We start from the raw sequence: 26,810 nt of genomic DNA on the forward strand, positions 1-26,810 counted from the left end.
ACGGATTTGGAGGATGCAGGTTCCTCAAGAGCTGCATCAATCCCAGGCTGCAGGTTCCTGCCGAGGGTGGGTAATGAAGCCACGTTCCCCCCCATCCCCTCTGCAGCACTGTGAACCTCAAGCCTCTTTGAATATGGGGGGCCACATGTCCAAAAGAACCCAGCATGCAATAGCTCACCTCTCTCACCTTAACAGAGAGGGAGATTTTACAAAAAAAAGCTTTTTCCTTTTTCTCCAAGTTATTGTCAAGAGAAATGGCAGGCTGCTGAACGCTTTTGCTGCCTAATTGGACATTCAGTTCTATTGAAAATTCAGCCATTACCTTAGAAAGTTGCAGGCTGCCAGGCTCTTTTGAAAAAGCTGGCCCTAGTTGTGCTGAACAAGATAAAACTCCAAAATAGCCATAAAGGTTACTGTTACCTACCATTCTACATTAATTCTACCATGGGTTGTGTATTCAGAAATTATCCTTGACAGGTTCTCAAGATATTACAGAGCTTTCTGTTTCTCACTGAATTTTAGAATACTATCTTTCCATTACTAAAATGAATTAAAAACCCTTTGGACGGACACTCACAGACATTTCCCTGTGCAATGCAGTAATAGAAAACAAATTAGCAAAACCAATAAAGGAAGAACATAACCCACCAGAGTAGAAGGTCTGGACATAAAATGTAAAGTTGCATAGTGCCAAAGACACAAATGAAAATAAGTCATTCTCATACAGACCAACCTGACAAAGCGCTGGGTGCCTTCAGCTTCCACTGATGTTACTGGCAAGTGAGAACACATTAATGTTCTCAGGAGGCTCTTAGCACTATCCAGGATCAAGCCTTTGGAAATTGGTTATTTATCACATTTAAATCGAATGTAATTGTCAAGGCTGAATAGCTAATTAGATTATTCTCTCTCTCTCTCTCTCTCTCTCTCTCTCTCTCTCTCTCTCTCTCTCTCTCTCTCTCTCTCTCTCTCTCTCTCTCTCAGTGAGAACAGTGAAAGTGAGAAAGCATAGTAAGATTATCATCAGGCCTCAGGGGAAAAAAAAGGCCTTTGAATAACTATGTATAAATTAGCAGGAAGAATGCAAGAACTTCTTAATTTAAACAACAGTTTTTTGTTCCTCTTAAACCTGTGGAAAATATTTTCCTAGCAAATTGTCTCTTTAGTTACGATTAGTACTGTTAAAATACAGGTTAGCACCCCCCTAACAGTTAGACCTAGCAAATCAAAACTTGCACGTGGCTGGCTCCTACCTCTTGCCCTGACTTGATTTTGAGGTCAAAGTACAGGAAAGGATTCCCAAGGTTATCTCATCAACTTCATATGCTCTGCCCCCTGAAAGTCAGAGCGCTACTGACAGACTACCTCAGCCTCGTATAGCTCAGCTACCTGACAAAATAGTTTCAGCCAAAGGCTCAAGATGGAACACCAGCTGGCTAACCCATAAAATGACTTGTTTTTAACCCAGCTGGCTGCAGTAGGCAATAAGTGTCTTTAAGACCAGCCGCAAGCCTGCTAATTTTCTCTCTCCACTCCCCAAAAAAGGTTACCCTGGTATAAAAAGAGATAAGAGAGTATAACTGGCAATTTGGGGTACTGGTCTGGTGTTCTGCTTCAAAATGCAAAGAAATACTCTTGAGTCTTGCACTGGGAATATCTCAGTTGCATTAGGAAGAGCTAAGACTCCATGGAAGCACAAACTTTTCCCCTAATACTTTGTAATTATATTTTTCATTGTCTCAATCTGCTATTGCTCCAGGTGGGGTAACACGAAGAACTCGCCTCCCATCCCAAAACATCTGAAGTTCTAACTTAGCAGATTGACATATTCATTTATTTTATATATTATGACTGAAGCCCTTGCCTATAATACTACCAACGCTCTGGTTGCTTTGATTGCATAGACTACAATTACCTCATCTATTTCTTAGAATTATATAGTAATACGAAAGCAGAGACTGCCCCCTTAAATCCAGCCTGAGGTAAAAGTGAAGCAGAGGATGATCTCTGGGGCTGTTTAAGTTTTAAAATACCATACTAAACCTTACTCTTTGACAATGGGACGTGATGTTCAGTGTTATGACCTATTTTCAGACAGCACTTTAATTAAACACTTAATGAATGCATCTCATTTCTTTGCATGAGCTTCACTCCAAACAACCAAGCTAATAATGTAAACATCACTGTTTGATTATTAAAATAATTGCTTTCATGAACGCCGGCCTCCTGATAAACAAAATGGCTAACATGATGCATTTGACCAGAGGAACCCGGGCCTCACTGTGCCCATGGTGCAGCGTTCCAGTTTTAGCTTAAAATCAGGGGCTGAAATGATCAGATGATTATTCAAAGAGGGCAGTGTAACTCCACCGACGTGTAGGCTATTTAGGCGAGCGACGCAGCGCATAAACACTGTTAATCCACCAGCGGCTGTATTCCTGTGAAAGATACTGATTTTAGCTGTGGAATTGTGAAAATGTCCAAACGTATATGTTGCGTATATCACACCACCGCAACACACTGAAACACGATACACAGAGCACCCACTTCTGCTGCAGTAAATGTCAACATTTATTGTCCAACAAAGCACTGGATTTACAGTTGACCATCACCTTTCAAAAATTTCTTAGGCAAACAGTTGTAAACAAGGTAATACTTTGGCCAAATGCCTGGCAATTTTATTCAATTTATCACGTAAATGTATTAAAATATCATTAATTTAATCAGATGACTGCCTTGAGGCGTTTACCTTAAGTAAGAACTCAGCAGCAGCTCCAGGACCTCTCTTCAAACTCTGGTACCTGTATTAGATTAACACAAACTGTGGCATTCCTTCAAGCCCACGTCCTATTGTTGTGCAGGATTTGTCTCAAGCAAATGGATTTCTTCCAGGAGTTGGTTACTTTGAAAAGGATCATACATTCTGAGCAAGATTTTAAAGAATTTAAAAAAAAAAAAAAGGACGTTGCCATTATGTAATCTCCCTCCCCCCACCGCCAGCTCAATAACCAATGGTAAAATGGACTATTTTTGCAAAACGGTGACAAATTTCAAGACTTTAAGTTATAAACTTCAGTGAAAAGAGTTGTCAAAACATTTTGAAAATCTGTCAAACAGCTCTAATTCTTAGAAACCATGATTCAGTGATGCTTGGAATACTGTTTTGCCAGCTACTTCAGCTACTTAGCTGAAGTAGCTAAACCATGTCCTCTGCTGCTTAAGCTTAGCTTTTTTCTTTCATGGAAAGTTACCCAGACGTTCCATACCTATCACGTGATTCTGCAAGCTGATCGGCGTCCCTCTGGCCTGATCCCTTCACAGGCAGGACATCTCTAGAAAGGTCGCCACGGAGTTCAGAGTCACTGAGCTCCTAGTGCTTGGGAAAGATCCAGTTCAGTTCTGTGGAAGCTACTTTTTTGATCTCTATATACGGCCCAACCATCACTCAAGCAGGACAGTGCATGCCTGGACCCTCATTTTTTAATGTTTTCAACTGAAAAAAATAGATTGGAATTATTTCATTTGTAAGCACAAAAATATCAGGAATCCGAACTCCAATATCCAGCTGCAACAGCCTATTTCCAACGTGTTCAGGTAAGTTATCTTAGCTCTACAACATCTGACACAGTGGATTGCATGTAATCACTCCTGAATTTCCAGAGTGGAAATTACTTTTAGCTATAGCTATTGGCACTAAATGGTCCAAATCTGACCTATTACACTAAGCTCTTGAACAGCAACGGGAATTTTTCCACTAGCTTCGATGGGCTTTCGATTAGGTCTGATATACTTTCCCCGTTTTTTCTCGTCTTTTGTCCTTGAGATTTGCTATTGCTTCCCACAGCTATTTAGTTTGGGATTTATGGGTTTAATTATTTTATTTTTATTTGGGTTTAGTATTCACAACTAACCTCTTGAAATAGAGAGCCACTATTTTTCCTAAGGATAGCATGTGGTATTAGTCCCTTTGAGCAAAACAGGAAATTGGAAATCTTCTTTGATACTTCTGGACACTTTCCTTCCACCTCTACTAAACAAAACGCTCTAGCATAAAAGCCGTAAGGGCAAAAAGCTAAGCTTAAATGGGTTAGTGGCTATTAAAACATAATATTCCGGGATTCTCACGCAATGGAAACTTTGAAGAGTGTTTATTACATTCCTATGAACACTTTTTGGAGTAAAAATGACACGCCATGGTGTGACTGCAAGGCAGGCAAAAAGAGGGTCGGATACCGGCAGAGGGAGACTAAGAGGTTAAACAGAATAGATTTAATAAAGGACTTACGCGCCAAACTGCACGGTGAGCCCTGGGAAACTGCACAGAGGGGTCACCAACGGGAGGCTGCTGAAAGCATGGGTCGGACGCCCAGGCCGGACTCGGCTCGTATGCTAAGGGCCCCTTAAATCTACCAGAACTATTCCTTTATCTCAGCTGTGCTAACCTCGAGTAGCTGCTGTCCGGGAAGCCGCTAGACATTGTTGACAGAACGCAATATGCATGCCTGGCTCCCATGGGAATTTGGTCAGTGTGTAGTTTCACACACCGGGCCTGCTACCATGCACTCTGCCAGTCACTGACTCCTCGCCACATCTTCCGCAGGTGTTCTCACTACACATGGGTACCAAAGGTCTGAAAGAAACTGTTATAATTAATTTTAAATAATACATTCATTAACTGATGACTTGTGAATTTTTGCAAAATCATTCTATTCGCAAGGATTTGCGCTGATTCTTCGCACAGTCACTGGATCTCTGCTTCCCCTGAGAAACTATTATCTGCACCAACAATGACACTATTCATGAAGCCGTTAACTACTGCTTCTAGAATACAAGTATTAGACCCTAAAGTCTTTGGGGGAAGGTCTGGTCAAATCCAGCCAGTCATGGTGGTGGCAGTGCATGCAAGCATACCGCAGATACAATCTCTAGTCAGAATCAGTGGATGCCAATGTAATATAAAATGCAGTACGGGACACTCTAGCCCATGTACAAACCTTCCTTAAATGCTTACAGCTGAATACAGTAACGACTTCGCTCTGTGATCTAGTTTTCCAACAAGTTTTGCTCACACCGGACTCAGTCCTGAGGCCACTATGTATTTGCCGCTGACTACAGTGTGAGCATGACCTTTGACTAAGCTATGTTTTTGCATTCTGTCTGTCGTCTTTTCCTGGAGAAGGCCCTTTTAGAAGCATAGGTGCAAACCCAAGCCATTTGGTTGACCTGGCAAGCATGAACAGTCCATTGGAAATGGAGGAAACTCTCCTGTTACGGGTGTTGCGAGAAGATAACTGCCAGCAACATGGAAAGTGAGGGCAGAACAAAATCTCCGAGATCCCAGATAAGGAATGAATGTGTTAAGAACAGCTATGGAGAAGTCCTGAGTACTGTAAATATTAATTTTCTAAAAGGCATCAAGTGGCTACCTAGAGGTAGTAAGGATTTCTCTGCATGAAAAATGAGAAACCTAGAGTAAACAAATGTGGAATAAAAACCCGTCCAGGGGAGGCTGACATATAATGCCTATTTGCCCATTCAAGCCCAGATCTTTCCCACGCCCGTTATCATTCCCTGTATGTATGTTTGCAGGACTGGCATCACTCCCATCCTCTTTGCAGTACTTTATTGGTGTGAGTTTCCAATCTTTTTTTTAAAGCATTAATGTTATTATTTACTACAGGTCTCTCGGCAAAGGACTGCAGTTCTTACTGCAGTCTAATGGATAAGAAAGGATATAGTGCTTGTTTTGGATAAAATAGCAAAGAATCTATTGCCATAAGGGAAAAAAAAAAAAAGAGCTTTCGGATGCCAGCTAAAATTGAATGGAAATTTGACACAGAAAAGAAGATTTATCATTTTCTTGGGACTAACTTTCCGCAGTCCAGAAACCGGAGGCCGTTCAGCAACAAGAATCCGCTCACCTGAAGAAAAAAAAAGAAGAAGAAGAAAAAAAAGAAAAAAACCCCATGGCTGAAAGGAGTTCATCCGCGCTCCACCGAGGGTGAGCAGCCCGGCAGCCCACCCCGCCGCCGCCGGCCGGGGCCGAGGTCGGCAGGCTGCGAACGGACGGACGGACCGACGGACGGCGGCGGCGGCCGGGCAGAGCCGCCCCGTGTCCCTGCGGCCCCGCCCCGACCGCACCGCACCGCACCGGACGGGGCGCGCGGCCGACGGCACCTGCCGGCCGGGATGCCGCCGCCGCCGCCGCCGCCGCCGCCCGCCCTCCGCCGGGCGGGAGGGGAGGGGAGCGGAGCGGAGCCTCCGCCTCCGCCACCCCGCGGCGGGGCCCCCCGCGGCGGGGCCACCTCCGCCCCCACGGCCATGCGGCGCCGGCCGGGGCGGGCCGGCGAGGCCGCTCCGCAGCAACGCGCGGCCCCGGGGCTGCGGGGTCCCGCCGGGCGGGCCGCGGCGTCGGGCTGAGGGCGGGCGGCTTTGGGGGGTGGGGGGGGAAGGCCGGGCCGGCGGCCCCGGGGCGCCGCTGCCAGCAGCGCGGGCACCGCCGCCGGGCGATGACTCAGAGCCGCGGCCGCCGCAGCGAAGCCGCCGCCGCCGCCGCCGCCGCCGCCGCGCCCGGCTCCGAGCCGCGCCGCCCCATGCCCGGGGCCCCCCCCGGGGCCGCCGCCGCCCGCCGCCCGCCGCCGCCGCCGCCGCGCCCCGCAGGATGCCTCCGCGGGGGGCGGCGGGCTCCTGCCGCCGGCGGCGGCGCCTCTCGCCCCTCAACGAGGACAACGGGCGGTTCCTGCTGCTGGCCGCCCTCATCGTGGCGTACCTGAGCGCCGGCGCCACCGTCTTCTCGGCCCTCGAGAGCCCGTCGGAGGCGGCGGCGCAGCTGCGCTGGAACCGGACGCTGCACAACTTCAGCCGCATCTTCAACATCAGCCTGCCGGAGCTGCGCGCCTTCCTGCGGAGCTACGAGGCGGCCATGGCCGCGGGCATCCGCGTGGACGCCCTGCGGCCGCGCTGGGACTTCCCCGGCGCCTTCTACTTCGTGGGCACCGTCGTCTCCACCATAGGTGAGCGCCGTCGCCGCACCGGGCCGGGGCCGGGGCCGGGGCCGCGCCGCCCCCCGACGGGCCGCGGGTTGTCCGGGGCGGGGGCGGTTGTCATGGTGACCAAAGTTTGGGGACGCGGGGCGGGAAGGCGCCGTTGCCGGCCGGCCGGCAGGGCCGCGCCGCGCTGCCATGGCAACCGCCCCCTCCCCCCCCCCCGCGGCCCTTCCCGCCCGACCCAGGCGCCGCTTCGCCGCCGCCCCGGGGGGATGCGGCCGTGCTAGGAGATTTCTCCCCCCCCCCGCCCCCTTTTTGCTTCGAGGAGAGGGGTTTTTCCACTCGCGGTGCTGGCCAAACGCCGCCTAACGCCAACGGCTGGACGGTGGCACGGTTCACGCCGTGCTGAACGTCTTGCGACCGCCCTGGACAAACTTTTACGGGCGCTTCGCCGTGCCCCTCGCGAGGGGAGCCGGCCCTGGCATTGCGGGGGCCTGTTTCGTCGTCCGGCTTTGAGCGGAGCGACTGTGGAAACGAGCGCTGCTCGGGCAGCACCTGCTTTCCTGGCTGCGGCGGCCTGCGGGCACGGAGCTGTGGGCCGGGAGGTGCCGGACCGAGAGATGCTGGGCCGAGAGGTGCCGGACCGAAGCGGGCGTCCGCAGCCCTAACTGGGAGACGCGTCCGCCCAGGCTAGCCAAAGCGCTAGGCGACGGTCCGGCTGCCAAGGGAAGCCGAATCAAGCCATTTCGAAATTAAACTCCAACTTCGTGTAGCCACTGAACTTTGTTTTTATGTGCTGACGAAGTTGATACATATATGTTTAAATATATATAGCCACATGTCTCCTAAATTATACAATAACATACTTTTTCAGTACGTTGCTGGCTACAGTTCATTGCTATTACTCATATCCAATAGTAGTTTCAAACGAACATTAATTTATGAGGAAACCGCGGTTTTGTGGGCGAGGGTATTTTCTTTTTTGCTAAAATAGCACCATTAAGAAATGTAGTACAGAAGATTTACTTTAGGTAGGGCCCATCTGTGGCTGTCCGACTTCTGCTTTAGAAATCATATTACTACAGACAGAAGATCTTACTGATTCTCTTTCTCTGCCAGTTTCCAAGTTTTGTAACAGGCAAATTGTCTTGGGGCTCCTGAACCTAAACAGCACACTTTCCATTTATTAAAACGGAAGAAATGCACAGCTTGTTACTGCCGTTACGTTCATTAGATTCTGAAACATCTGAAAATGTTTTACCAATAGTGACTAATCTCTGTAATAGGGTCGTGATGATGACTACAGCAGTGTTGTCAAGTATTGTTACCATATGCATTAAATAATTCAGTTAACTTTTCAAATTCAAGTGCGTTCAATAATCCATTCATTAAAACACCAATCATCATGAGGCCGTCTTCATCACAAGAACCTATTTTTAAAAAAGACCATTATGACTAACCTGAATGGATGCAAAAAGTCAATATGTGAACAAAATCACTCTTTCCTTACCCCCGCTGTAGCAAACAGAGAAATCTTTAGGAGAGGTGTAAATGTAGATCCATTCACCTCTTCTCAAATCCTGGCTTCTCCTCTTGGTGTTCATTAAATTGTTTTCTCTTCATTTGCAAGCGTTTGTTTGCATTCCCACTTCACTGCCCTGTCTGCAGTTCTGTGTGGAGAAAGTGAAAAACTCAGCAGGATTTTTCATCGATCTTGGCAGGTGTAAATGGGTGAATGAAGTACTGTATTTCTTATATTCCTGTGTGTAACCTAGGGCACAACACTCTATAGCCCATAACATCTACATCTCTTTCATGCAGAATGCAGGCTGACGCTTGGTTTTTTCCTGAGCAGTAGCAAAGGCCTGATTCTGCCCAGCGTTCCACTGAGTGCCACCTTCTTTGGGCGTACCACCTCCTAATAGCTGTTTCTGGATTACTTGCATTATTCTTTGTGATTTCAGTGCACCCGCTGCTGAGTCAAGTACTGCCCAGGGTGAGGAGATGTGGCAGGAAGTGGCTCAAAGGAAAGGCTGTGCTGTGCCTTTTGGGCACAAGGCACAGTGAGAGCCATTGCTGCGCTCTGCTGGGGGTTGCTGAGTTGTCCAGCTGTGGCGGGATAACATCTACTTGAATACCTGCATCCAGAGCTGTTGCACTCCATCCCAGCATAGCTCTTACCACCTACACGTACAGTTTCTGCAGAAGAAGAGGACCTGATGCCCCCGTCTCTGTCTCTTCTCTCTCACCTCTTCATGTTGCTGTAGCTATTTAGAAAGGCAAAGCCAAAAGCGAGGTCAGCGTCTTTCCCATGTGCTAGGTTTGTTCCACCGCACAGTTGTATACAGTTACTGTTGGCAGTTGTGTTTACACAACTAAAGCAAAAAGCGAGCAAATTAACTAGCTCTCCTGCTAAAAAACAAAAGCTGTGCTAATAATGAAACACGCAGTGAGGCTATCTCACTCACAGTCACAGCATGGGAGAAACTAAATGACAGACATCAAAACGTCACCTTGAGGAACACTACCAAAGAGCCATTCTTTCACAGTCTCTTTTTCCTCTCCAAGCCAGCTCCTTTATGTACCCAAGTATCTGGGGTGTCTTTGATTTCACTGTCAACTCAAATACCATATTATACTGGGTCAGAACAATTTCACTTGCATTTATACCATGATTCATTAACAATGAGAACGCTATCGTTACGTAACCTTACCAAGAAGCATCAGACATTTAGAGTCAAAACAGCTTGCCTTCCTGAACTATGTTATCAGTTACGTGTGTCAAAGCAACTTTATTACTTCGGCTAAATACACTGCAATCCTAACGACACATCAGAAAGCTTTCTTACTCACTGCTTAATGAACAAGTAGATACTGTCTCTGTCAAGGTTAAATCACCTGCGGGTTACTCTGTCTCATGCCAGTGTAGGATCCAACTTAGAGAAGGCTCACTGGGTCTTCCTTAGTCCTCATTCTTTTCTCATTAGTGTTAATAAAACTACTAAATCCTTACTACACAGGCAACAATGATATAGTCTTCCAGGGACAGGACTGGTAGTTTTTTTCTGGGTTTTGTGTAAGGAACCTCAAACTCTTCTGCCTTCTGTAACACAAGGCTTAGACACAATCAGGGCTGGAAAAAACCGCATGTGTTGGAGGGCATGATCACTCATCTCTCTGCAAATTCCTCTATGTTCTTTCAAGCATTACAGCGATGCCGACTTGTGTCCCTGGACAGATGTTTCCTTCCCTCTACCCTCTACACAGCCAAGGGAGAGGGTTGACCACCTACCTACCCTTTTTATGTGTTGCGCAGGGTTAACGAGAATTACCTAGTCTCCACCTGGCAGAGGACAGGGGCTGCATCCTCCACCCTTCTCTGAGCAGGGTCTTTGCCCTGTTCCCTCACAGGCAGAGCTGAGCAGCTGCTTCCAGCTAGGTGCCCTCTTTCTTATATTTCCTTGGCTGCAGTTCTGCATCTCACCTAATTACACAGAATACAAGACACAATCAAACCCTCTGAGTAAGAAATGCATTACTGGGATCTTTAAGGGCAGGGGGGAGAGAGGGAGAGAGAGAGAAATTGAAATGTTAGGTCTAATTTTTACTGCATTTTCATGAATAGCCCACAAAGTGACTGGCATACAATCCATAAAACACCTTCTTGATAGCACTCTGGGCATTCATTTTTCATTATTGCATTGTTTGTGGTTGAATAACCAAATGTTAAGTCTATTTTTCATTATACACATTTGGATTTTCAGGGCTATGTAAGAAAATTCTTCAGTCCAATTACCTGCTGTCAGTTTACACCATTTATTCAGTCATTTACTTGACACTTTAAAAGTTGTTTTCTTGTATGCGATTATTATTGTCATTTTTGTTCTGATTTCTTTAAGGAACAGCCAGGTGAAATTTATTCTTGCTTCATTTGCCTAACGGGCAATAGACTTTGTTTTTCAGTTGACTTTTTTCTTCCTCAAATGCAAATCACACATAGTTGCCTGCACTTTTTTTTAATAGAGTGAAAGCAAAGCATAGCTCAGGCTAATTTTCTTCTTGGTAAAATGCACAGGATAGCATAATCAATCATAGCTTTTCCTATATTCTGGTAGCACAAATACATTCTGCTTAGCACACAGGGCAACGGCTGGATTTTGACTCTATCTCTGAGTCTTTACTCTGTATCTCGATTTTTTTTCCTGTCTTAAATGTTAGAAAAAACATTAGGTACCTACCCACAAAAACATTTTGAGGCATCAGGCTCATTAAATTTGGGTTTTAGGCTTCTTATGTGTAAATAAGAATTTTTCAAAAACCCATGGAAATCAGAATAATTGCTCTAGAGAAATTCATACAAAGCATTACAAAAAAAGAGGTCAAAAGAAGTACTCCAGTACATAAACATGATTTTTCAATGAAAGACTTCTAAAACGCCCCAGAGTGCAGAGGAATTGTTTTGGGATAGAACGTGCCTGGGGTATAGGCTCTTGAGAAGAGGCCATTGGCAGGGTTGGGGAAGAAAGCATGCTGAGATGTTCCTTTCCAACCATACAGCCCTGTGGGGGTTACGAACATTCAGGGCATGGCACGTAGGTACAAGTGGGACTACTTATCCGTCCATTCCTCGTCCCTCAGGTATCCTGTTAAATGACTCAGTATTAGTATGGACTAATAGCTCCACCCAAAGGGCCGGAGTGTGCTCTTCTTCCCTGCGAAGTCAAAGTGGTGGCTAGGACACTCTCCTGAAGAGAAGAGATGTGGCTTTGAACTCACACACAGAGGGGGTCAGGTGTTCATAGCCAGGATATGTGGTCAAAGGATTAGGTGATTCCCTCAAAAGGGAGAGAGCTACATTTTAACAGACAAGCATGATCCATGCTCAGTTCTTTGAAGGACAGGTGTCTTCAGCTTGGGGTTTGCGAACATCAAAGTAGACAAGACACTCCTATGTTTTCTGTCAGCTAACTAGGTTCCTGCAGCTACAATTTCCTGGCTTAGGGCACTGGCTGGGTTAGATACTGTTCTCTTCAGGTCCTCTGTAGGGACCCACCATACCTACCACATCATTTCTGATTGTGCTCCAGAAGCCAGGCTCTGAAGTCTAGGCACCATAACCACTAACTTCTAAAACCTCCTCTGGTTCTCTTAGTCTTTTGAAAAAACCTTGAGATCCAGATCTGCTGAAGGTGATAATTGAATGCAAGTAACATTATGCTGATGGCTCAACAAGTGCATTTTCAAATGTTTGACTGCAGTATTAGGAGCCAGTGAGTTAGCTTGCCCAAGAGCAAGCGCTTTAAATGCCAATTTAGCAAGAAGTTCCACAAGTAACCTAGATGGTTTGAAGGCTTGTTTAGTGTTGCATGACAGGATGTGGATTTGAGTGGTAGCTGTGGTAGGATCCAGCTATCTACTCTCAGTGAACACCGTTAATCACTGCGTACATGACCATGCAAACCAAAAAGGCAACGGTCAAACCACAGTGTAGTTCTGATTAGCATGTCACATGTTCTCAGGGCTGTGCAGAAGGTTTGCACAAGCAGCTTTTGCAAAGGGTTCCGGTTACAAGGCCAGTGCTTTCCGATGTGACCCTCTTGAAGTTAGAAAAGCAAAACAAAACAAGCAGGACAACAAAACACAAGCCCAACAGACAAAAAAGCAGCTGGAAGAGCAAGCAGTATAAAGCTTTCCTTATTAAGCTGCAGTACCAGGTTATTTGTCTTTGCCTTTCTATATACAGTTTGGAGCTGGCATGACAGTTTTTTTCAGAATGGTCTGCTGTGGGCAGGCTCGATTTCTTTGGCATGTGTAACGTTTTGATCAATGTTCTGGTAGATTTCTGAGAGCTGTTTGCTTGTTCTGGTAGTCTCAAGGAATGAATGAATGAAGGGAAAGAGGCTGAAAGGCTGTCACTCGGCATATTTCTCTGGATATAAGGGATGCTGCAGTGATATACCTTGGATGAAGACCTAGCTTTCACAGCAGTGTTTTCTACTTCCCATAGCTGTATGGGAGTATTGGCTGCTTTGAGTACCACTGATAGAAATGTCCTAAATGTATGGACATAGGTCAATTGTTCTGCTCAAAGCAGGGATGTAATCTGAATCACAGCTTGCCTTTTTGTAGTTGAGAATGACTACAGGAAGCTTGACTTGCGGTACATCCGTGTTAGCTACACGGGTGACTTGAGATGTCTCCACTTAAAGGTCACAGGAACATAATTTTGATCCTCGATTTTTTTGGGGGGCGGGAGGGGGACACCCAGCGCTTTCAATAAAGCTATGCTTTTTTAGAATAGAAATGTTTTCCAGAAATTGTATTTTGATTTGTCTCAGTACTGCTTATGGCTTACTTGTCCCTGTAAGATCATGCTAGAACCAGAAATTGAAACATATTATTATGATTCTGTAATCTAAACTGTGCAATTTTTACATAGCATATCAGCTCAGATGATTTAATCTAAGGGTTTTTTTTTTTTTAGATATGATTTTTAAACCTTATATTTACCATAACAATAAACATAGTATGAAACAATCCTTACAGCGCCAGATCATACTGAGCTGAAAAGTCCGTATATCCTTGCAGTCAGTGGACAGTACAGACTCCCTCTGACAAAACCAGCAGCATTTTACTGTGAATGGAGGAAGAAGGTTTGGACAAACGACCTCCAGCTACTGTTGCTCCTCTATAAATCGAGGTTCCTCGTTACACCAGGCTCTTAATCTTTTGTTTTCTTTGATCAGCAGTGTCCGAAACCTGGACATGCTCACTATACACTTTTGACAACTTTCAGTCCATTGAACTCGAATGAGTGACTCCAGCCAGTTCATCTGTATTACTAAGCAACCTCACTGTATACTAGTTACCATGCCTGGAATAACAGTGAGGGATCATACTAGGCTTATCACCTGGCCTGTTTACTGCTGGCTCATAAATTCAAATCCCGACTGAAAAATCTATATGCAGTGTCCCCGTGGAGCCTAGCCCGTCCCTAGCCTCTGCCTTCCGCATTTGCTTTTCTGTGTTGTTCTTTTGGGTATATTCCCCCTTTCCTTATGTTACAGCTTATCTAATACTCCCTAGTCACGTGCGTTTCCCAGGCACTCGTAATTCGTCCAGCTTCTGCTGCCTCCCTCCCTATTAGCATGCCCTCTCCTCTACTGATGATTTGTTTGCTTGATTAAATTTTGAACGTGTTTCAGGCCTTTATAGTCTTTCAAGTTAATAACTACCAAAGCAGTAAGAAGTGAAAAGTAAAGCTTTACAGTTTCTTTCTATTCTCAGTGGCACCTGTCTCCCTTCAGTAGTGTTAATCCTGCTATTGACCCCAGTTCTTTTTTCAGTCTAAGTATTTCTCCCTTCTTTGATTGTCTTCTCTGTTTGTCACAGAACATATGCACTTCATCATTTTTTCCTTGCTTTTACTGATGGGTCATCTCTGCAAACATGCCATCTTGCTCTTATGCAAACTTTAATTGCTCTGCATCATGGAGAGAAGAGGAAAAGATTTATAGCTAGATCTGGTGGCAACCTCGTGCAACAATATCCATTCATGCTGTTGTGCTAAGAAATACCTTTTTCTTTTTTTTAAAAAAAACCAATGCAGTATGTTTGCTGCTATTGAAGTCTACGAGAATTTCACTTCTTGTCATAATAGCATCAGGGTTAGCGCACAGAAAGCACTAGGAAAAATCTCATCTCTAATTTTTATTACAAAGACAGCTTTTTTTTTAAACTTGAAATTTCATCGCCTGAGTCAATCTGTCATATGAACCTTGCTTACACTATAAACATTGTCTCTATGATAAGGAGATTAGCAACAAGCACATAGCTGAGTGCATTTTGGGACAAAGTAGGTAAGGAAAAAGACTGGGGTTCACATTGGTAAACCTAGAGATGTCAAAGTCCCCCAGAGCTCAGTAAATTTAAATGATATTAAATGTTTCAATTTACAAGAGGTTTTAAGTAACAAAAAGAATTATAACCTAAGGGGCAATTGCATCGCAGTCCACACAAATCAAATGTTTAATTTTACATCTCCTCAGTAGCCTGCTTCTGCTGAAGTCAATGGTAGCAGGCCTGTGCACAGCGCATTAGGAAATGCCACCTTACCCATTTTACTGGCACGCTAGGTTTATAACAGAAACGTGGGTCTGATGTTGCCAGCATTTCCTAGCGCATGTTAGTTGTATGTAATACATCTCACTGAGTTCAGTCGGTCTGTTCACGGGAATGGGCAGTACACCTAGTCATAGACACTGCAAGGTTTTAATGCAGTATCTTTTACCAGACCAAAAAGCAGAAAGAAAATTAAGCCTACTTGCATTAAAGGAGACAAAGCATTAGCAGCATTTTCAAGTAATCAGAGCTTTAAAGTGGAATAATAGATAAGAAATCAAAAGGTTTGATGTTCACCTGATTACTTACATAGGTGAGGCACTACTATTGCTCGTGCTTTAAAAAAATCCATAGTAAGTGCTCCTTACTTGGATCAAAAAAGCAATAATACCTTGACAACAAATGTAGCCTCACAGCGATTTCTCAATGAACTTCAAACTTTCTGAGCTAAGAGAGAATTGTACTATTGCAGCTGCTTCTCCTTTACAAATTACGGGCCAAACCTTCGCTCATTCTCAAGTCTTGCCCAACCTTAATTACAGCAAAACCAGCAATTAAGGGGAACATGCGTGCGTGAGAACTGGCTGAGAAACTATAATTCAGTAAATTTCAGTTGAAGAGAAAACTGGACAGAATCCTTCCGTTGCTTTGCTCGGGCTGGGTACTACGCAAGCAATATGTTCATCTCCTGAGGATAAACAAAGAAGAGCGTCGCTTGCACTCAGCAACGTGTATATGGAATCAAATCCACCTTAAAACTTTGGGGCTGGAACTCTCTACTACTCTCTCTACTCTCTCTGCAGCGTAGAGATCTTAAATCCAAAATAGGTTTTAGATGGGGGGAGGATAAGCAACTTGCGTGACAAAAATGGTTTGTCTATTTACAAAAACTGTTACTGACAGAGCTGAAAGGATTGAAGAAAGATTTTGATAAGATTTTGAGATTTGATAAGATTTTAAAACTTTGATAAATTGGATAAGTTGTTCGATAACATTACATTTAAAGTATTTGAGAAAAGTACAAATACAAGGAAAGAGAAGTTAAATGCAGAAATACAAAATGAGAAATGATTAGATAGTCAGCAGTACTACAGCCCTATATTTCTAAGATGGTTACTTAAAATTAAGCCTTTGTGCCTTCATGAGTGAAGCAGAAGAGCTGCCAAATATACGGTATCTAGGAATTTGTTTCTTTGCCTTCAGCTGTAACTTTTTGAAATAAGGTGCTTATGAAGCCACATTTAAACAATAAAAAGGTGATACAGATTTATCCGTTTTTTTCACTAATTCATAACTGTAAGAATTTTACACAGAAATTCAAAAAAAGGCCCAAGCATATAAAAGATACTGCCCAATGTGCAAGCTCTTTGTGTGCTACAGCTGCACCTTTACAAGTTGCTCATAAGTCATTAGTTTCACTCTTTGTAAAGCGGAAGAGCTAAGATAGCTATCAAAAAATACATCTTCTTTAAATATCTGCGCAAATACCAGTGGCGGGGAAAAGAAAAAAGTCTGTCAAAATCTTTATTTAGTCGAGTGAAAAGATAAGCCAGTGATTTAAATACTTGACAGCCACTCCTATCTGTAAGGCTAAGAAAAGCCAGGAGCCACATCTTGTTTTAGTAGACTTCTTAGCTGGAGAAATAAGGCATATGCCTCAGACCACTTGTGAAATTCAGAGAATGGTGTTTCTTGACCTTAAAGAAGTATTGTGAGATGTACTGGCACCTGAGTGACAGTACCTGTGCAAGTATTGAAGCAGAACCATCTTTCAAAGCAAAATAATGACAACAGCAAAAGCAGACATTTAATGTGTTCCTTTTTTCTTAAACTTAGATTAAATGCTATTTAAAAAAGAAAAACCCCAAGTGGCCTGCTGGCTAATGGATCCATAGTACCTCAGGAATAAAACAAAATTTAGTTGCTGTTATTCTTTTTTTTTTTTTTTCCCCTCCCCTTTCTTTCTTTTTCCCCCTCCCTTACAATTCAAAAGAATTTTGTACGGCCTTGGGTATTCCCAGGCATCGGGAATGCAACTGCAAGTTTCAGTAAACAACAAAAGCAGATGTGAATGCTAGTGTTTGAAACACTCAGTTTGAGACAACAATGCATAAGCTTTTTCTTTAAGGGTGTTGCTTAGATACACAATTATCCACTTAAAAAAAAAAAAAAAAAGCCCTCGATACCAGGAAGAAGGTAAGATCAGCTTTAAAAGATGAAAAATTAAGATCTTTAGAAATGAACGTCTGAAATAACATTTACCTGGAATTATATTATCAAGTACATCAAAACTGTGGGAAGGTCAGAAAGCGTGGCAGTGGGTGGTTTCAGACGTTTGACAGAGAGAGCATGTGGGTGTAGGAAATGGCTACTCTTGGGGACTCCATGAGCTATATCTTCATGTATATCCATGGTTACCGAGATTGACATTGTGCATTTCTTGTTTACACCATTCTTTTTTTTAGTGCAGGTTTTCAAAACACTTATTCTAAATTTGAACGTGTTTCCTCGGATAGTGTTAAATTTAATCACTAAGAAATCTCAACGTTTCAGCTGGAAGAAGTGCTCTGAAGTCCTTTAGTGCAGTAAGCCAAGATAGATGCTTCTGCACACAACATGGAGTGTGAATAAGGGTTTGGTGACAGCACAGCAGCTTTTAAGGCAGGATTTTAAAGAGCATTAGCCTCTAATGCAGCAAAGTGTTTTTTTTCCTCAGTAGTACAGATATACTCAAACAACTGGGCGTGTGGGCTGTATTTTTCCATTATTAACACCACCATGATTTCAGAAAAGATCATCATAGCAAAATGGCTTTCACCCAGCTGTTAGGGTAAAGAAGGAAAACAAACCAGAGATATGACTCTCTGATCATCAGATGCCAAGACAGCCATGAGAAACAGCTCTGAACTAGCGTAGGTCAGTTCATAAGGACACTGGCTGCAACTGAAAGAGCATTCTGCTTTCATCCCCTTTCTGAGGGACTTCCTTTGCAAGGTGGTTTAGCACCGATTGAGCCAACACTAACCCACATTCCTTCCTGTTTAACTAGCCGCTAGAGCACCCTAGTTATGCCAAGTAGCAACCTAACTGACAAAGCAAGAGGGGTTTTAATATAATCTTTCTTAAGATTTGCCCAAGAAAGGTGTAACAAAACAAAGAGTTGCTTCACTATTTATTTTTTTACTGTAAATCAGAGTCTGTCCCAAAAAGTTTAGCAGAAACAGGATTATTTATAAGAGCAATAAACTTCCTTCCAGTGCTTCAAGCCTTATTTATGAACTATATGTTTAAATAAAGACATTAAGAGAGGCTGTCACACTGCAGAACACCTCTATCGTTCTCAGTCCAGAAACTTTGAGTCAGTGAGAATAATTCCAGCTTGCAGATCATGGCTTTCTTTTTCTCTGTGTAGTCCAAATTCATACTCTTACGATTATCAGGAACTATCTTTGAGCCTTTTTTTTTTTTTTTTTTGTCTCCTTTTAGGATAGAGCCTCTCTCTTTCCTTGAGAACTTTTGTTCTGATAACTAGAAAAATGTGTGTGTGTGCGTACGTGTGTATATATATATAAATATATATGCACCAAAGATTTTTCAGCCTTAAGCCTGTGACCATCCTCATCTACTCCCCTTTTCAGAGGGCCTGGCAAGAGGCACAGGGAGCTGCTTGGAAAAGCCTTGCTGCTGAAACAGCTTCTCACTTGGAGACACCGGTGGCTTGGCATAAATCAGTACTGATTTGCTTGTGCAACGTACACAGAGGAGTGGCCAGCCTCAGTCAGGGAGCTGTACAATAGATACAGCAGATACTTCTGCTTCTTCCTCAAGTTGGTTCTGTGCCAAATGCAGCTTGGCCAGACCAGATGATCACCCTCCTTCTGTATTTATTGGGCTGTGCATTTACAATAGTGGCATTTAGTAACGAACAAGTTTTTTGTTAGCCCTTTGGTACGCACTTTTTGGTCTCAGGTTGTACACGTAGAAATGACAACATGCAGTACGACCCAGGGAAAAAAAGCTAACGTGGTAGATTAATACAGCAAGAGTACTGTTGATCCTATAGGTGAAGCTGAAGCCCCAACATGTCTCCTTGTAAGGGCTATTTATCACTCAAACGTAAAAAATTTAAACCATTCGAGCTGAAAAGTGTCCCTGCTGAGTACTCACTAGAAAGTGAAGATCTTTTTTGAAAGCTTAACTAGAAGGGATTAGCTTAGAAAACCAGATAAGGGAGAGTCACTATGAAGAGGAGAATTTAAATATACACAAGCAGACAGGTTTTAATCAGTTTTTTTCCTCTCTCCTTTCCTAGGGGCCCAAGAGCAGAGAGAAATCCCCCATGCTCAGTGAGGGCCATCATCATCCACTGTCAAGATGATAACACTCCAAATGTGCATCCGCCTTGCCAGAGGTCAAGGACAGCTGGCTCTGAAATGAACACGAACAGCAGCACAATAGTTGCAGATTAAAAAAAAAAAAATCCCTAAACTTGGGATGCACTTAGTTTTGAGGTTACTTTTCTTAAACTGGTCAGTATTGGACCCCACACATCCATTACACAGTCACGTGTCTTTATACCTTCTCTCCCTCCTCTAGTCCCTGTTTCTGTTGTAGTTAGGTTACTTCCATTTTTTTTTCCACTCAGCCCTTCATTCAGTGGCCTCCAAAAGCCTCCACACACCTCAGACACCCACCTTAGGCATCCACCCCAGGCCAAGCCCCTCCACACCATCTCCTCCCACACCACTGCCACCTCACACTTACTCCACTCAGGTCCAGCATATCTTTCTCCCCAAGCACCTCACTGCAGCTCCATCACACAGAGCACCTTCCTCCATAGGTGCGAGGTCCTCTCCTCACCTTGGGTGCCAACGTGGCCAGGTATCAGCTGTACACAGCAGCACTCCACGTATAAGGATCCCACATACAGGATCAGGCTGCTCATTCCCATCTCTGACAGGTTTCCCGAGACAGGTTTCCTTACAGCTCCTTCACGTAGCAGCCAAGAGGAACCCCAGCTGGCCTCCCTCTCCCCTTCCTAGCAGGGCTGCCTGCACAGCTCCCCCACTGCCAGCCTGGTGGCCTCAGAGCTTTTCCCCCCAGCTACTACTTTCATGCAACCTCCAAATTTTGAGGCTCGCCCTCTTCGCCTGTTAAATCCTAGGGTCAGTCATGCCTCTCCTTAGCCTCCACAGCCCTCTCTGGCACATTTGCAGTCTCACCACTGCAGGTGCTGCCTCGCAGCAGCCCATTGCCCAAGCTCCACCTGCATCCTACTGCTGTATTTCCTAAAGGCTCCATCCCCTGTGCAGCCTCGAGGCCAGCTCTACCAAGGACTTTACAGGTGCTGGCTATTTGTAACACCGCTTCCCTGCAGGTGCAGACCTTGGTGCAGACTTGCCTCCTCTGTCTTCTCTGTGATTCCCCACAGCGGTCCTCCCAGCCACTCCCCCAAGCCAAGCTTGGCTGCTTACCAAGAGCCCCTGCTACCTAGCAGACAGAAACAATCAGGGGGTTTTCTCTCCCAGGCCTGCTCAGCCAGTGGGAGTGATTCCACACGCATATATCGGGGCACCTGCTTCACAGGGTCTTCCTCATAGCCAGAGACTTTACAGTGACTTGGCTAAACCTCTGCATGTAGCTTGAAATAAGTCTGTTGCAATGACTTCACCCGTGTGCCAGGGTGCAAGCCCCTCTCTGCAAGCTGGATGCTGCGCAGGTCTTGCCACGGCCCGCCCAGGGCTTGCTCACCGCCTAAGTGTGGGATCCCCCACGCAGGGCGGGTGGGCACACCGCTTTTTGGCGCAGGCAGCTGTCTCCAGCTCCCAGCTGACTTGATTGCACCCTTCACTGCCACCCTGAAGCTTCAGGGCTCGCTGTGCCTCTGTGCCCTCCTGCAGAGAGGCCCTGTAGGAGCCACCACTCTCACCCAAAGCTCCTTGCCTCAGCAGCCTGCAGCCCCCCTTCCCCACGAGCACAAGCCCACAGGACTGCCAGGCACATGCAGCAGCCCAGCCCGGCGGAGGAAACTGGGTTCCCAGTGCCCTTGGCCTGGTGAAGCTGCCCTGTCGCCTCTCAGCCCTTCACACGGGACACATCTGCCCAGCCCTGTATTTGGTCCTCACCCAAAACTAAATGCTCCTAAGCTCTTTGATTCACTGTTTGGCATAATTTTAGGTTAGACTCTCATTCACCTCTGCAGAAAAGCTTTTGTACCTCTCAGTCTCTTTTTATACTCTTCACACACACAGGAAAATTGACGATTACTTAGTGGCTTTGCCTTTTATTTAGTTATTCATTATCATGGTTGCCAATTTAATCACTTGTTTTGCAAAGACGCTTAGGTTATTTTAGGCTGACAAATCTATTAACTCTTTTGAAAGTTTATTAACTTTTAAGAGGAATAAAAATGTGGCCATGACCTTTCAGGCTGTGGTTTAAATCACAGCCCGGCAACACAGCACTGAACATGATTGATTCTGGTACTCACTGATGTTGTGCACAGCAACATTTTGGATAACCACTAACTTGATCACAGTTGTGTGTAAACAGAATAAAATTGGCACTATAGACAACCCTTTAATAATTGCCTGCAGCTCCTTGAAACACCTTAATGTTCAATTAATCATTGCCTGGCTCTCTCTTCCCAGCATGGATTCTTGTGAACAACAGTTGTCTCAAGCACCTGACTCATATTTCAACGGTGAATATATAATAAGAAGCATCAGGAGTGACCTTGGCTGGTTTCCCATTGTCTTTATTGAGTTTATCATAGTGCTCTTTCAGATCACTGAAGTCGGCGCATGTGTGCACATTTTTATATACCAAACAGTCATAGGAGTTAGGGGAAAAAATATATATATATATATCCTGGCCCACCACAAGTGCAGGTCTAGTTCATGAAGCAAATCTACAGGATCTCTGACCAACTGTTTACCATAGGTTTGTGGGAGACTAATTCTGTGTTAAAAGAACAGTATTAAAGTTACAAAAAAAGTTAGGAGCTGCCAGAAGCAGCCTGCTTATTCAACTTTAATTGTTATATATATTACCAAGTTTATGTATCATGAAAGTCCTTAATTGCATGGCCATGTATTTTTTTTTTCCATGGGATATCTACTTCAGTACACAGGATCTTCAGGTCAGCAGCATATTCGAGGACGCAGAAGTGGCTGTTACCTACAGCAATTTCATCTCCTTTGTTCTGGAGGTTTAACTGTGTATATAGGGAGTAAGTGTCACTCAGCACACAGGGTTGTCTCAAGATAAAAAGTAATTTCCCACACTCTTGTCCTGAGGGATCCTTTGGCAAATGCAGACTAAATTCTTGCATTGATGTTCTTTGCAGTTACCGCAGAGAAAGTTACTGCAGAGCAAGACCATGTACATGGCAGGTGATCACTGAGGGCTGCAAGCTCATGTACAATACAGGTTCGACCAGCCCTAAAACTGCAATGGTACCTCATATCCTCAAACTTAGCATGGGTCCAGTTTTAAGTTTCTTAATGCTCAAAATGCTGAACAGCCCGATACAGAAGGCCCCATTCCGAAGCTCTGTTTCTACAGCTTAAGGTAAATGAGACTAAATGTGACCGTATAGCGACATTAAGTGTAAAGGCTTTTGCAATGGAAAAGATCAAAAAAATTAATGTTTGAGCCCAGCGGGCTCAGTAAAGCCGTCTGACAAAAATATTAAGGGGAAGTAACATTTTTATTCATAGTCTGAAAATACAAACCCAGATCGAGAAATTACCTCATAGGATTCTCGAACCTTGGGTAAAAGTGCTGTATGCAGCAGAAGAGTTTTCCATCTGCAGCAGTTTTATCAGTTCTAAGCTGTGACCCTGTATCCAAGGCAACTGTTTCTGGATATTAGGTGTTAAGGATCTATAGAGTGAATGAGAGGGAGCTGTGAGATAGACATGTATAATTCTATCAAGGAGAGTAACAATGAAATGCTAACACATGAAAAGGGGTGAAGGGAGCACCAGAACCTGAATATGGAATTGGTAGTCTCAAAGTTCAGAATATGGTGTTTTCTTCCTTCATACAGTACATCTATTAGTCAATAAAAACCTACCAGAACTATATGGGAAAGCCATGAAGTAAAGCAAGTGTGGAAAAAAAACCACGAATCAACGCTGGTGGCTATTAGTTTGTCTATTTTCTGTAACCCACATCTTTAGTGGACCAGCCCTGTAACAGTTTACTACTTATATTTCAAGAACTTCTTTCCTTCCAGAAGCAGCATTCTGGTTATGGTTTTTTTATTATTTTGAAAAATCATTTGTTTAAAAAATATATTCAGCAATTCCCGTTTATTTTGACTACTTTAAATATAATTGTGTTATTCACAGATGATACTACTCCTATGCTTTAAGTGCTATTACACTCTGGAATTTAAGATGATAGTTCAGCTTTGCTGACTTGCTGTGTAAGCCAAGTACCATGATAGGACACCTGTATAAGAAAAGCTGAGAGGCTAGCTGCAAGGGACAAGGACAGGGGATGCTATGGCTGAAAATTTTTCTGCATTCTGAATTCTTGTGTCCAGTTTCCAGGGTGATCAAAACTTTCCTCCATCTCTGGGTAAATATATCTTTACTGGAAAACTTTCATCCTTCTAATTTCAAAATACATGAAAAAAATAGTATCACCAAACCAATTGGCCTGATAGAAGAACTCATGAGATACTAAAACCACCATTCCTTTTGGTTTTCTGGCACCAGTGGTCTCTTTTACTCCTCAGAAAGTGCAAGCCTCGTTGATAGAAAGCACTAGTGGATGAAAATGGACATGGCCTATGGGATCTGTGCACAGGTATGCGTTAATTGTAGAAGGAGCCAACAGTGCCTATTTGTATGGAGCCATAGCACAGCAGATATCCCTTAGAACTATTCCTGACCGTGAAGAATTTTGTCCCTTTTTTCACACCTCTAGGCACAAGAGGTGCTGTCAGGATTTTTTAAATAGCTACCAGAGTCACGGACTGAATATTCTGGAGTGCATTCTTCACTTTTCAGTTCAGTAATCCAAGAATTCAATTGTAACAGTAAAAAAAAAGTTAAAAACTAAAAAAAGAGCAAGGGGCGAGCGTTACCAAACTTGTCATCTTCCTCCTAGCTCTAGAGGCAGTTGAGGTAAGCAGAAAATTTGTCTACTCAGAGACATTTTCCCTAATCAAGACTCTAACCCCATGCCTTCCTCCCTTCTATCCCTCTTATGATATACCCACCCATTCCCAGAATAGGAGTCCATCTCTATGAATTATGAACTTTTACTGAATTTATTTCCCCACTCTAGTACCTCAACTATATATCCTGGATCTCCCAGTTCCTCCTACCATATAGCTCTGCATCCAGTTCCTGCCTTACTGCCCAAGTCCATCCTATTCTCCTCTTGCTGGAAGCAGAAATATTAATCCTGAATGAGTTCTTGAGTGTACTTAGCCCAGACTGCCACTTGCAAACTCCTTTCAGCATGCAACTACTTGTTAAAACAATAGATACTTTTTTTTTCTTACAGCTACGTAGACATATACAAAGCTCTCACAGAAGCATGCGTTGAGGCTAGTCAGCCTCAGTGGGAATCTCACGGGCTGTCCCCAGCCTACCGAGACAGGCGTGCGGCAACCCTTTCTGTGCGAGTGTGAAAGGGGAGGCAATAAAATTACAAGGTTCTTTAAAGATAACAGCCATTTTGTCCCGTTTTCCAAATCTAACGACTAACTGTTCTTGTCTTCTTAATATTATCTTGGTATGAATAACCCTTACTGTTCTTGTTTTGTTTAACACAGTTCTCTTGTACTTCTGTTGCCTTATAGGTGCACGCACACGCACACGTCTACTACAAAATTTCCTTGTGAGATCTCCATGAGCTAAGAAAGCACTAGAGCCACCAAAGACAGAAACTACTCTATGATGACTAGGAACTCTGTACCGATATTTATTCTTGCCATGATGCTGGCATCTGTGTAGCTCCGTGTCACACAAGTTCCAGCTGTTTTGGCCTGAAATAAAAGAGAATGTAAACTTTGTCTCGGGCTTGACACTTGTGAGAAAAGGATAAAGCACTCAGATTGTCTCATAGGGTTTTTACTGATACTCAGACTGGTAGAAGCCAATTAAGGAGGACCAGGTCAGATACCAAGCTGATGAACGCGGTACAGATGGCTACGATAACAGATAGCCACCCATGAAAAAGAAAGCAAGTGCAATGAGAAGTGAACCACAGGCACATAGGTCTTTGCAAGTTTGTCCAATTGCACTGTCTCTTGAATCCCTCATCTGTTTAAATAAACAAATCAAAATGCCGATAAGCTGAATAGTAACTACAAGACCTATTATGCACGTCAGGATGAGGGACTTATTAATTAATGCTGGCACTTACCCATGAGAGGCTACTGAAGGATAAGAGTTATTTGAGAGTTTTTATCAGCTCATCTATACTAATTCTATTTGTTTGGGGAGAGAGGTATTGAGCACTTGAAATTAATGCTGCCATAGAGCTTGTATCTGAAGTGGCAGGTCGGAGTGGGGCAGAATTAGCATGAGGTCGGTCGAAATACTGAATCCTAGTGTGTGAGCCACACAAAATCAATCCCAAGGTCCCTATAAAATATGTCAGTGCCATGAAAAATGCACAGCATCTTTCTGCTTCTTTCTGTGTACTAAATCAGAAGCACAGGCGGTTCTGAATGCGTTTATTTCATCCAGGGATGATGATGTATTCAGCTTTGAGAACGAACTCAACTCAAACATATTGCGCAGAACATACCAGGACAAACCCCTCATGATCCAAGTGGTGCCAAAGGGGCAAACACAGATAATGAAGGAAGACCTTGGGTGAAGAGTACATGAGCACACTTGATTGCTAGCTCTTGAAGGAGGACCTACAGATACTAAATTTACTTGGTCTTGCTTTGCATGTTGTGTGTAAGTCTTAGCTCTCTTTTTGCTGTGGTGTGCAGTTCCCTTTCACCTTGCATAGCTGACATTCTGAATTTTGGTAAAATGTGCTTGAGAAATCTCAATTATGCAAACTATTGAAAATACAAAACTTCACCACCTCCCATGAGTGATCACCAGGAAATTCAAAAAAGCGTGAGTGGATTTACATCTTGGTCTAAACGGTCACTATCTTTTTTGTATTAATAAATGTGTTTAGCCACATGTGTTACAATAAACCCATTCATTGTGATTGTGATGTTCACATGCTTACACTGAAACACAACTTTAAATGCTTCGCTGACGAGGCATGGGCTAACAGATGCCGGCTCTGTAATTAGTTGGCCCTGTATTCCTAGCTGGCAACTGCAACAGACTTCCCTACTTCTGAGGACCAGGCACTAATGGATTTTGATCATCAAATGAGAAGGTTCCTACAAGCAGCAAAACTGACTCAAATAACAGCTTCACCCCACAGACAAGAAACTGAAAAGAGATCCTATCCAGCGGGTCCCAGCCTGGGACCGCAAGGTAGACTTGGTGAAGCCTGCTCAGAAGGCAGTCTGTTAACATGACAAAACAGAGAGCCTGTGGGTCCAGAAAACAAAATCTAATCACCTAATTTTTTTATTCTCTGGTAACATTCTGCAAATGTGTCACTTGCTTTTATGGACAAGATTCTTTTTCTACTGTGAAGGTACTAATGATGCAATACAGTCTGAATTACTGGAACGCATCCGAGCATAGAAAATCTGTT

The 26,810-nt window shown here is 44.0% G+C and overlaps 1 protein-coding gene and 1 long non-coding RNA gene across 12 annotated transcripts in view; one reads left to right on the forward strand and one right to left on the reverse strand.

Moving 5' to 3' along the window:
* Positions 1-2,576: 2,576 nt before the first annotated feature.
* Positions 2,577-6,902, reverse strand: LOC138066868 (uncharacterized). Its single transcript, XR_011140478.1, has 3 exons — positions 6,770-6,902; positions 4,443-5,921; positions 2,577-3,493 (listed from the first exon to the last, which is right to left on the reverse strand). It is a non-coding gene; the product is annotated as an uncharacterized lncRNA (long non-coding RNA).
* Positions 6,643-26,810, forward strand: part of KCNK12 (potassium two pore domain channel subfamily K member 12) — a 35,364-nt gene continuing 15,196 nt past the window's right edge. For 10 of the 11 annotated variants that reach the window (XR_011140471.1, XR_011140473.1, XR_011140475.1 and 7 more), the window contains exon 1: positions 6,643-7,013. Coding sequence is in view for 2 of the 11 variants with exons in the window: in XM_068940063.1 (XP_068796164.1) it covers positions 6,662-7,013 (352 nt within the window). In the remaining 9 variants the exon portion in view is untranslated. Of the gene's footprint in view, positions 7,014-19,419; positions 24,921-26,810 lie in introns of those variants that run through there. The other variant, XR_011140477.1, reaches the window with a different exon arrangement.

This window comes from Struthio camelus, chromosome 3 (genome assembly GCF_040807025.1).
Source record: "Struthio camelus isolate bStrCam1 chromosome 3, bStrCam1.hap1, whole genome shotgun sequence".
NCBI lineage: Eukaryota > Metazoa > Chordata > Aves > Struthioniformes > Struthionidae > Struthio > Struthio camelus.